General features: G+C 40.3%; 1 protein-coding gene across 1 annotated transcript in view; it reads right to left on the reverse strand.

Moving 5' to 3' along the window:
* The window catches only part of Lhfpl1 (LHFPL tetraspan subfamily member 1), a 40,314-nt gene extending 29,526 nt beyond the window's left edge, over nucleotides 1-10,788 (reverse strand). The window contains exon 1 of the mRNA XM_077107511.1: nucleotides 10,407-10,788. Coding sequence (XP_076963626.1) covers nucleotides 10,407-10,788 — 382 coding nt within the window. The remainder of the gene's footprint in view (nucleotides 1-10,406) is intronic.
* Between the last annotated feature and the right edge of the window lie 917 nt (nucleotides 10,789-11,705).

Raw genomic sequence — 11,705 nt, forward strand, 5'->3', positions numbered from 1 at the left:
TCTAGTACCTTCCATCATGCCTCTTGCCTTTACTCCCCTTTGATTTAGGCCATTTAGAAACTACAGAGAAACTCTGTGGTATCTTAGTGGAAATCTTATTCTTCTAACCAGAGACACAAATCTGGGTCTGCTTGGCAACACTGTCTTCTAAGGGCAACTGCCTTACCCATAGCTCTTTTTTACTGCCTACATTTTCACATTTTGGAATCTATCACACTATTCTGCCTTTAGCCACAGAAAATTGAGTCAAGAATGTGCACCTGATGAAAAAATGCTACCAAATTTATTGGGTGGTCAGTAATGGGTGACACTATAGTCTGGCATGAAGAGAGGAGCTGGACCACATTCTTATTTATGAAAATTTTAACTGAGAAACATAGGGATGGTGACCTAATAAACAGATAGTGGCAAAAGAAACACCAAAAGGTAGAATCATGTAAGCCAAAGCCAGATTCAATCCAAAGTTATGGAGGAAAATCAGTTCTGGGTCAGCTGAGCAAATTGATGGGTAGAGGGGGAGACTAAAATAGAAAAGTGACATGAACTAAATACACCATGGGAAATTTTTCTTATTAACCATTAAAAGAGAAAAGAAAAGCCCTTATTGATGGGTTTCCAATGTTTATTTCCTTGTTATAATAAACTCCCTTTTCATTGAGGCAAATCAAGGAGTCTCTACTATTTGCAACCAAGAGGGTCTAACTGTAAGACCAATATACTGGTTGCCATACCAAAACACACAACAGGGATACCTGCCATTAATGTGGATGCAGAATTGCCACAGTTCAGGCACTTGGTGGATGATGCCTGAATAGCATTCTTATAGGTTCCACAGCTCTGGTGATCAGTGGCTCAGTGAAAGGCAGGCCGTTCTATGGATTGTTGGCTTCACTTTGCACTTCTTTCTAAACTGAGGTAGATTCCATCTACATGCTAAGAAGCTCAGAAGCCCTCTTTGCCTCAGGATGTGTTCTTTAGGAAGAAGATCTCAAAGTACTCTCCAAGTTAGTGTGCCACATGGCAAGCAGTTTTTCTCACTACTTAGTGAAGCCATGGGAGAAGAGGAGGACCTTAAAATAAAAATGAGGAGGGCTTAAATAGGGAAATGGAGAGAATTAAATGATAGTGAGGAAGGTTTTAGAATTGCAAAGAATGACCAATGAAGATTTAAAATTCCCTTCAGTGGAAAGCTTAAAATTAGTAAGCTTTCTTGCCTGTCTCATAGCTTTACAGGAAATGAAACTGGTGGCTCAAAGATTTTTCTAGGCTTTGGAATTTGTCCAGCAGCAGGAAAACAATACGCCCGTTTTTCACCACAGATAAACTAAAATTCTATGCTATGAGGAGGCAGCCCAGAGTATGCACAATGGGTTAAGACAAAACTGCAAAAGAAAACTAAGCCTTTTCCTGCACAGTGTCTACCCTTTGTGGGAAGAGTAAATAAAGACTGAGCTTTCCCACAGAGACTAGGAGAAAAGAACACAAGTTTTATAAAAGAACATCAGCTCTACTTTCCAACCTCCACTTTCAGATCCCCAGGACTGGCAAGAACTCTGACTTCTCAAGCAGGAACTACTGTTGGCCAAGTGCCTTTCTTGGCACAGCAGGGGGAAACCTTCCTCCCTCTTTAGTCCTTTTGCTCCTCAGGCATCACCACACAGAGATCAGGTCAGAAATTAACCCCTCCCTGAAACATTCCCTCATCATCCCCAATGCCCTAGCTGATATATTCTCCTCATCATGGTTCCCATAACACCCTATGCTTAGTCTACTGACTAAAATACCCTGTAATGTATATTCTTCATAGTGGCTTGTAATCTGTTTTCCTCATTAGAGTGTGTATCCCTTGAAGGCAAGAGCCATATTTATCTTCGATTCTATATCCTTGGCACCTGGTACATATTATGTGCTCAATGAATATATTTGTTTCAGAATATTCAGCTTCCTGGGGCTCAAGATGTGGCTCAGTGGTAGCGCACTTGCCTGGCATGTGTGAGACACTGGGCTCGATTCTCAACACCACATATAAATAAATAAAATAAAGGTCTGTCGACAACTAAAAACTATTAAAAAAAAAAAAAAAGAATATTCAGCTTCCGTAACCTACATTCCCCAAGGGGCAAGCCATCTGAAGAGACTTCCATAGTGTTTAAAAGATCATCCTAGATATCTGATATAGTCATAAAAGCTTAGAGAGGAAAGAAACTTTGTAATGACCTACTCTACTCCCTCCCTATTACAGATTTACAGAGGTAGATGCTGAGGCCCTGAGAGGGAATGTGATTTACCCAAGATCATATAGTCAGTTACTGGCAACACTTTTTGTCACTGATCAAAGAGATTATCAGCCTTTAAAGGCTCCATTTTTTATAGATGGTTGTCCAGTAATGACTACCTTTGGGCAAGATTATCTCTTAACATGAGGCATTGTGCAGGTATTAGATCCCAAAAGACAGCAAAACATGATGGTTTAAGAGAATAGGTTCTGGAGTCAGCCTAGACCTAAGTTTAAATTCCTGCTCTGCCACCTAAGGGCTGTGTGATTTCAGATAAGTTACTTGATCTCTCTGTACCTTAGTTACCTCATTTTTAATGGAACAATATTAGTACTGTATCTTACACAGCTGTACCAACAATCAATGAGAGTAGTGCACATAAAGTGACTGTTATATATAAAATACTCAACAAAGATTTATTATTATTCAACAGCTGCCTCTCCCTGAGGCTCCTTTCCCAGTTTCTGCCTATATTCCCTGTGCTAATTTGTTCTTCACTTCTCTGTCTTCATAACAGATTTTAAAAAGCCAAAAGCTGAGCAGGGCTCAGTTCAAAAGATGTCTCATTGAAGTGATTTTCCTGCAATTTTGCAGAGCTACCTGGCCAAAGACCAGAACTCTCTGTCAGGCATCCTGCCCCAGTGTGTATAGCTCCCCACTCTGCCCAATCTGCCCTCACACCACCCCCATCCCCTCATCCTGCCTTTTAGACAAGTGAGCACATTGGATTGTAAACATACTTCATGGGGATATTTGACTTATAACTGACAGCTGAATCCATTACATTTGATCATAGCTGGAAAATGATGCCTTGGGGGACACATTAAAAATAAAAATGAACTCACAGGATAATTCATCCTCTATTATGTTTGTCCCCAACAGTTCTACTCATCAATTTGGGGTTATGAAAATGTGCTGCTACTGTCAACAGGGAAGTCATTTGCCAGTACCAGGTTCTGCCACCTTCTAGAACAGTAGGGACAAACTTGGACTTCAAATGCAGGTTTTTAATTTAGTAACTATGGCCCAGTAATATGCATTTTAAAAGTACTCTGTGGGGAGGCTGGGGTTGTGGCTCAGCGGTAGAGTGCTTGCCTAGAACGTGCAGGGCCCTGGGTTTGATCCTCAGCACCACATATAAAGAAAATAAAGGTATCGTGTCCAATTACAACAGAAAAATAAATATTTTTTTTTAAAAAGTACTGTATGATACTGATGCATCTAGTCCTGGTAACAACACTTGAGAAAAGCAGCAGTAAAAATGTTAAGAACAGGAATTTTGGTGGCAGAGAACACCAGTTTAAATCCAGTTCTGCCATATATGAGCTGCAGTTTTGGCTCACTCTTCTCTTACATGTCATTACTCGTGCCCAATTTTATTGCCCCTCCAACCGTAACACTTCAAGAAGTCTGTCCCAAGTGCATTTTCTCAGCTAGGCATTTTTTATTCTTATCTGCTTCTCAGAAAGGTTAAAAAAAGCTCCATAGAGTGTGCTACAAACTTCTTTTCCTACTGTACAGGCGCAGATATCTAATGGGCTGCCATCTTGTTTCCATTTCTAACCTGCTCTCCTCTGTAAGAATCACCTCTCACAAAATGTACCAGATGTCCTTCTCAAATATGGTGGCTATAGTTTGAACTCTCTGCCCTGACCAAACAGAGACTTGAGTTGGACACTTACTTAGCTTCACCCTTGCAACAACTTTAATACTAATATATACCCTCGGGTACAAAATCTCAGACAGAACTGAGAGGCCTCTCTCCAGATATCCCAGCTGCCCTCAACCTTCCCTATGCTCCCAGAATGATTATTTCCTCATATCCTAATAGTTGTATAACCCTGTCCCAAGTGCACATTCCCAATCAGATCCATATCTCTGGACAGTACTAGCTTCCTTGCTGGGTATTACCAGCCCCCTTTGTCCTGCTCCCCATTCACAAGTACAACTGTTGAGTGAACAGCCATTTTGTTACACTCTCCTTCTACCTCCACATTCCCTATTCTGCATGGCTGCCAATTCTCCTTTCCAAACATTTTCATTAGGTAGTTTGAATTTACTACTCTGAACAGAAGCCTAGTGTGGATTAATTTCTTATTAATTTGCTCAGTTTATAGCACTTATAACAACTTCAATATAAATAAATATAACTCTGGAAAATTTACAACCTGCCCTCTAACTGTATCTCAGCTTTTCCTTCCCAGGAAACTCCCCAACTAACCTCTCCTATTCATTTGATTCCATATTCCCTTTCAGAGAGTTCATACCTACTAGAGATGTCAAAAGTAAATCAATGGAGGCATCACAGAGTGACTGCAAGGAACCTGGCCTTTGAGAGATTGGTAAGTATTTATAGGCAGAGATGTAAGAAAAGAGAATTCCAGAAAGAAGCAACACCATAAACAAAATTGAACAAAGTTTCTTAAATTTTAGTGTGTACTAAAATCATGTTGGGGAATGATAAATAAGAAATATGAGACAGTAAGTTACCTTTGCTATGGGGACCAGGAAATGTGATTAGAGTATGAAAAGGCTTCAACTTTATTGGCAATATTCTATTTTTTTAAGCTAAGCAAATATATACATCTGAATTGTTTCATAATATATTTTCAAAATCAAATCAGGATGTGTAAAATGTAGATTGGCAGGCCTCTAGCCTATGCCAAAACACTAAGGAATCTGCACTGGCTCTACAGGTAATTCTTATACAAGTGGTTCAAGAACCACTCCAAAAATCACTGAGATAGAAGTTATTCCTGAAAGTAAAGAAGAAAAATCAAGAGCACCAGTGTGCATAAAGCTTAAAACTGAGAGTCAGAAGCTCAGGACAATATTTTCTGCTTTGTTCCAATTTGCTATGTAAGTCTTCCTCAAATGTCATTTCTAAAACAGAAAGCCACTTGCTCAGTATAGTAAGGATAAATGACATAATACCTGGTAAATTTTTGGAAAACTTTCTAGGAAACACATGGTTTCCAAAGAGGATTTTTTTTTTTTTTTGTATTAGGGATTGAACCCATGGGTGCTTAACCACTGAGGAACATCCCCAGCCCATTTTTATATTTTATTTAGAGACAGGGTCTTGCTGAGTTGCTTAGGCCCTTGTTAAGTTTCTGAGGCTGGCTTGGAACCTATGATCCTCCTGCCCCCAGCCTCCTGAGCCACTAGAATTACAGGCAAGTGCCACCATTCTGATGAAGATAAATTTTAAAATTAACAAATAATAAATGGGTGCAAAGTTATTATTAGATTAGTGGCATTCTGTTGCACAGTAGGGTGAATATAGTTAACAATGAGTATAATAACTATAACCATTGTATATTTCAAAACAGCTAGAAAAGTGGATTTTGAATGTTTCCTTCACAAAGAAATGATAAATGTTTGAGGTTATATACATGCTAATTAGCCTTATTTCATAATTACACAATTTATACATGTGTTGAAGCATTATAGTTTTTAGAAAGATGGCAAATTTTTGAAAATCAAGTTTTCAGTGATTTGTTTCCAGTGGCAACTTTCTTTCAGCCTGTAGCATGTAGCATTAGGATCTTACATACAGAAATCATCCCTCTCTGTCTGGGTATGTAACATACTGTCCCCTTAACAAACAAAAAATATCCAGGGTAGTGATCTGCCTTTGGGTTGGGAAAGGGAAACACAGGACATATACCAGAGTCACTGGGGACATTTTTCCAAACATGCAGCCTTCCACCTGTTGCTGTGAATATAAGAATGGAAATTAGGGAGTTCACATTCTTTTAAGCACTCTTGATGATTTTGATACATTCTCTGCTCTAGAAAGATTCTTGGCCTCCCTCGAGTAACCCAATCCAAGATCTTACACTTTTTTCCTGCCAAGAAGTTCCTTATATTTACTTCTCACCTATTCCTTCTTGGTTTAACTCTCACTGAAGATAGAGGATAATTCACAAGCATCGTGCATATGCATACACAGGGGAATGTGAATAATGACCATGTTCTCAGGGACCAGGGGAGCCAGCTGGTTGGAAAGCTCAGCATCCCCAGTGTTGAAATAATCTCCTGGCCAGATGTTTCCTTCACCGGTCAGAGCAGGGCACAAAGGTCCCAGTGGAAGGCACTCTGGACCCTAAGCTTGTTCAGCTGGATCAGCTGCAGGTGGAGCAAATGGAACCCAAGGGCCCCATCAGGTCACCTTGCTGAGTATGACTCAAGCTAGCAGCTCTTTATTTCTTCCTGTCTCTCCCACTTCCCACCACTCATCTCTGTGGGCAGCTGCCAGACCCGGGAACAAGAGTCAGGCAGGGGGAGGAGGTAGTTCTTAATGGATACTCCAGTTCTTCAGTGGTTTGGGGTCTGGCAGAGATAATCCAGACCTGCAACAAATTGGCTCCTCCCCTGATGTATTTCGGTTAATGCACTAGCTGCCGAGAAGCAGCCAGGCCCAGAGCAACAAAATCAATTCCCCTCATCTGAACAACAAGCATTAACTTAACCCCCAGAGCTCTTTCTCTTGTGTCTTTTATCCATGGAGTTCCAAATGCTGCCCAGGTTTGACTTCCTGCCACTGGCAAAACCCATCTCTGAAAATTAGATCCAAGATCTAATTTTTAGGTAATGGTCATGTGCCAAGCAGATCCTTCGAAAATATGGTACATCTAAGCAGTCTTCACCATTCCTTCACATTTGTTACAACCTTGACAGCCACCAGTCTTTAAAAAAGAGGCAGGATGGCTGTTAACATTGGCCAGTGTTTCAGATAGGGTAGCTATAGAAGTCTAGCAATCTGCCCCAATATTATTCCCTTGCCTGAGATAAACCTGGTAGTCTAGCCTTGTTCTTGACCCTTTGTAGGACTACTGTCAAGTGATACTTTAATCTTGAATGTAAAAGAAACTCATCAAAATGTGAACACCATGACCAAGTTCCTACACATGAGGGTTTTGGGAAATATAGAATGGCAGAATCATTTGACATGAAAATGGAATTCATATTTTGACTTCTTCTGTATGACACCTGCCCCTCAGTCAAACTTCTGTCCCACTTATCCTCTAGGAATGTCCAAGTCCCTGCTTCAATAATTCCCTTTGAGTTTCTAGACCTAGGAGGTAAGATCAATTAAAATGCATCATATGGAGAACTATGAGGGTTCTTCCATGAAAGTTTCAGTCAAGTCCCCAAGAGAAAGTAAGCTATTAATGCTTGGAGTCTGATGAAGGCTGTTGTTACTGCTCTTCTGATTCCTGCCCTTAGACCCTCCTCCTTCTCTTTTGAGAACTGGAAACTCTCAGAAAGGCAAGCAGGACTAAGTTGTCACTCTCTTGTCAGAAGACAAGAAAGCTCAGGGGGTTAATAGCTCTACACGGAAGCCTGGAAAAATAAAAAGTATATGAACTAACCCAGATCTCACATGTCCTGTGTACCCCAACATACAGTAAATATTTCTTTAGCCGCATATTCATCCTTTCTATAGTTAACTGAACACCTGCTCTGTGCCAGGCACTGAGCTGGGCCCTGGGGCTATAATTTTGATGGGAAGGATTCTATCTCTCCTATCAGTCAAGTGTCAATTGCTAAAATAATGTTTCCATAGAAGTGCTCAATTAACAATAACACACCCAAGAATATAGGTGAAAGGTGATACCAATTCAGTTCCCAAAGTGGCACTCCATGTGGTACCCAGGGAGTTCCCCAAGGGAAATAAAATCATTGGCTTATATCAGTGTTAGCATCTGAGTTTGGTACCATGGTTTTTAAGGAAAAGAAAGGAATTATTCTAATTAAACTTTTCAGTGTGGCTAGAAAACCCATCAGTGACTAAAATGTAAGAAAATTCAGAGATGAGGGTAGCTAAAACGGTAACTCAGATTTTAGACTTTTTCAATGAGAGTATGTTCAAAGAAAGAACCAGAAAGCATTCCCTCAAGTGGTGCAACAAGAAGAATCTGGGGCTTTACATATGCATGCCAGGAAACCATGGTATCTTAGTCCAGGGTTTCTCAGTCTTGGCACTATCAGCATTTGGGACTGGATGCTTTTTAGTTGTTGAGGTATAGAGGTGTCTTCCTCTTGTGAATTATAGGATGGTGAGCAGTTCCTTTGCCTTTACCCACTTATGTCAAGAGCTACCTTCCCAAATTTCAATAACCAAGAATATCTCCAACCTAGGCTCTATGGTGCACACCTATAATTACAATGACTTCGGGAGGATGAGGCAAGTGGATTGTTAGTTTGAGGCCAACCTCAGCAACTTAGTGAAGCCCTGACCCAAAATAAAACATAAAATAGGGCTGGAAATGTGGCTCAGTAGTTAAGGGTCCCTGAGTTCAATCACTGGTACCAAAAAAAAAAAAAAAAGTCTCCAGGCCTAACCAACCAGATGTCCTCTTGTGGGAGAGAGGATGCAAGTCTATCCTCAGGTGAGAATCCATTATCCATTCCTAAGCTCATCACTACCATCTCACTTGAAGGCCAATTAACTGAATGACATCATTGGAGAAAGGGAACAAAATTCAGATATGAACTGAATTTTCAAGGGGATAAATTTGAGGGGAATGAAGCACAGGAAAAGTCACATCATTTGCCCATAAGAGCCATACAGCACTGTGGTAAAAGAAATAGAGGTGAAATCCAACTTTCATGACTCTAGTCATCCATACTGTTGTGCTTATACAGGTGATAGTGTTAATGAATTAGATAATGATTCTAAAACCCTGAAATAACAATGAATTTATCAGTGGATTTTTCCTAGTGCCCCATCTAGGTTTAAAAATAGCACAAATATGCACACATATATTTATCTATCTAATTTGGGATTTCTTCTCAAATGGTCTAAATTAACTGCCTCCCATTGTCTTCCTGCAGTCTGCCATTATGGCATTTTGCTCTTTCCTAGCCCATCCAGACTCCCAGTGTCTCAGGTTATTTGCACTAAAATTAAGGGGAAACTGAATAAGTGAAAGGACATTGTAGGGTGGATCAAGGCCATGAGAAACCTGAGTAGAATTAGTGAATGGCCATCCAACAAGGATAAAGGAGTCACATACATTGTGTCTGGCACTTAGCATTTAACTAATTAGAGATGTATTTCTTTAATGAGGACTGTTAGTAATTAGTACCTATGTGTATGTATTTATCAGATCACTGTCCTCCAAGATAACTACCAGAAAGCAGGGTTCTTCGGGATCAAGTTCATATTAGAACAAGAACACTAGAGCATGTGTTGCTGTCAATGGAAGACAGAAGTGAATAATATTCTCTTTATAATTTTTTTTGCATTGAGAATAATTCTATTTCATTGAATTTAACTATGCCAATCAGTAAAGTCCATAATGAAATGGGATTTTTGCTTTGCTTTTTTGTTTTTGTTTTTGTTTGTTTGGTAAGTAGTTTAGTTATAGATGGACACAATATCTTTATTTTATTTAGGTTTTGTTTTGTGGTGCTGAGAATTGAACACAGTGTCTTACACCTGTTAGGAGAGTGCTATAAGACTGAGCTACAACCCCAGTCCATTGTTATTATTTTTGTTTTTGTTTGACACATAATAATTACATATATTTATGGGGTACAGTGTAATAATTTGATACATGTATACAATAATATATAATGATCAAATCAGAGAAATTAGCATTTCCATCTCCTTAAACATTTCTTTATGTTGAGGGCCTTAAAACTCTTCTCTTCAAGTTCTATATAAGACACACAATAAATTGTAGACTATAGTCACCCTATGATGATATAGAACACTAGAACTTATTCCTCCTAACTAACTATATTTTAACTTATCTTACCTCCATATATTTCACTTCCCCATCCCCCCTTGGCCTCTAGGGACCACTATTGTACTCTCTTTTACTTTGAGATCAACTTCTGGATAATATTCTTAAATGGATACCCTGCAGGTGCAAAAATAAAGGCCATGCAACAAATATCAACTCTGCCTACTAGCCAATTTTTCTGTGAATAAAACCCTGATGTATGTTGCACTTTAGGAATTCCTAGACTACATATTTCAAAAAAGTCACCATTCATAATTTAGAGTTAGACAAAGTGGAAGAGATGTGGGTGGATTTTCACATAAGGCCATAATCCCCACATTCCCCATCCTAAGGCTCTCCTACTTACTCGACCCCATGGACACAGTCTTACCTCCTACAAACTGTGCTGCTCCCATGCAACGTCCCATCATTCTGGAGATGAGTTCCTCCATGCAGCAGCCCAAGACAGCAGCCAGTGCCACCAGGAGCAGTAGAGCACAGCCAGCACCTGTTACCACTGTGCACATCTGCCAGGCCAGACTTGGTATGGCACTGAAGCTGGCATAGCGCCCACATTCTTCAACCATAATCAGACTGTGCCCCTCTCCCCGAACAGGGTAGTTGCATCTCCGGAATGTGCTGAATGACACTGGCTTCCCCAACTGGGATCCAAAGAGCCAGTAAGGCAGGAAGTAACTAGTAGAACTGGCCAGAGCAGTAACAAGGGACAGGAAAGCCCAGAGGGTCCCAACCAAGGTCAAGCTGCTCCTCATGGTCTCAGGTTTCTCTGCAGGGATGGGAAGATCAGTTGGGTCACAGCACCAAATGGAAAAGTTAGCATGGGCTGATTTTTTCATCTAAACGACCAGTCCTGGGGTTCATTTATGTGCCATTTGACCCTTGCTTCTGCATGAGATTAGCCTCTCAAAGACAATTTGGGTCCTTTTGGGATCCTGCTTTCCATCTTCCTTTCCTTCTGCTTGGTTCAGAGTTCTGTAGTCACTATCCTGCAGTGAAATAATCATAGAACTGAATTAGTCACTGCTCTGCCAACCCAATGTAGCCAGATCCATCATCTTATAACTTGTGGCATACCGCTTAGACCTAGTGGTAGGAAGAGAATCTGTAGGAAGACAAAACTGCCTCAAGAGTCCCTGGGAATTCCAGCTAAACAGCTTTGCAGATCTGCAGGCCTGGAAACAGGCAATATCTTGAGAGGTGAGGAACAAAGTTGTTTTCAGAAAGTGAAGAAGGAAGATGAATCACAGACCTGTCCCTATGGATGGACAGGAGAGCTCACCTATCCATCCATAAGGGATATATGAGATGTATCAATTTGACTTAGATAGGATGTCTAACAGTGTGTTACTGTAGGCTTTTCAGTGGGATACATCAGCCAAGTTGAAATGGATAGAATAAAATGATAGAAGCCCAGTCTTGAACTCTATTCCAGTCACTGAGAGAGTACCAATTAGTCATTTTTCAGACAACCAAAATGGAAGGCAACATTCCAACCAGTGGTGTTTAACTCTAGACTGGCTACAAATAAAAGCCTCCTCATTATTTGCTAGCTATAGTGAAGAAAGTTTCTCATGTCTCTCAAACAGATCATAATTATGCATTCCCTGCCTTGTAGCAGACGTACATAGTTGTAAGGACCTTTCAAGGTCCCTTTCGGAACAAGTCATCT

The sequence above is a fragment of the Callospermophilus lateralis genome, chromosome X (assembly GCF_048772815.1).
Source record: "Callospermophilus lateralis isolate mCalLat2 chromosome X, mCalLat2.hap1, whole genome shotgun sequence".
NCBI classification, from domain to species: Eukaryota; Metazoa; Chordata; class Mammalia; order Rodentia; family Sciuridae; genus Callospermophilus; species Callospermophilus lateralis.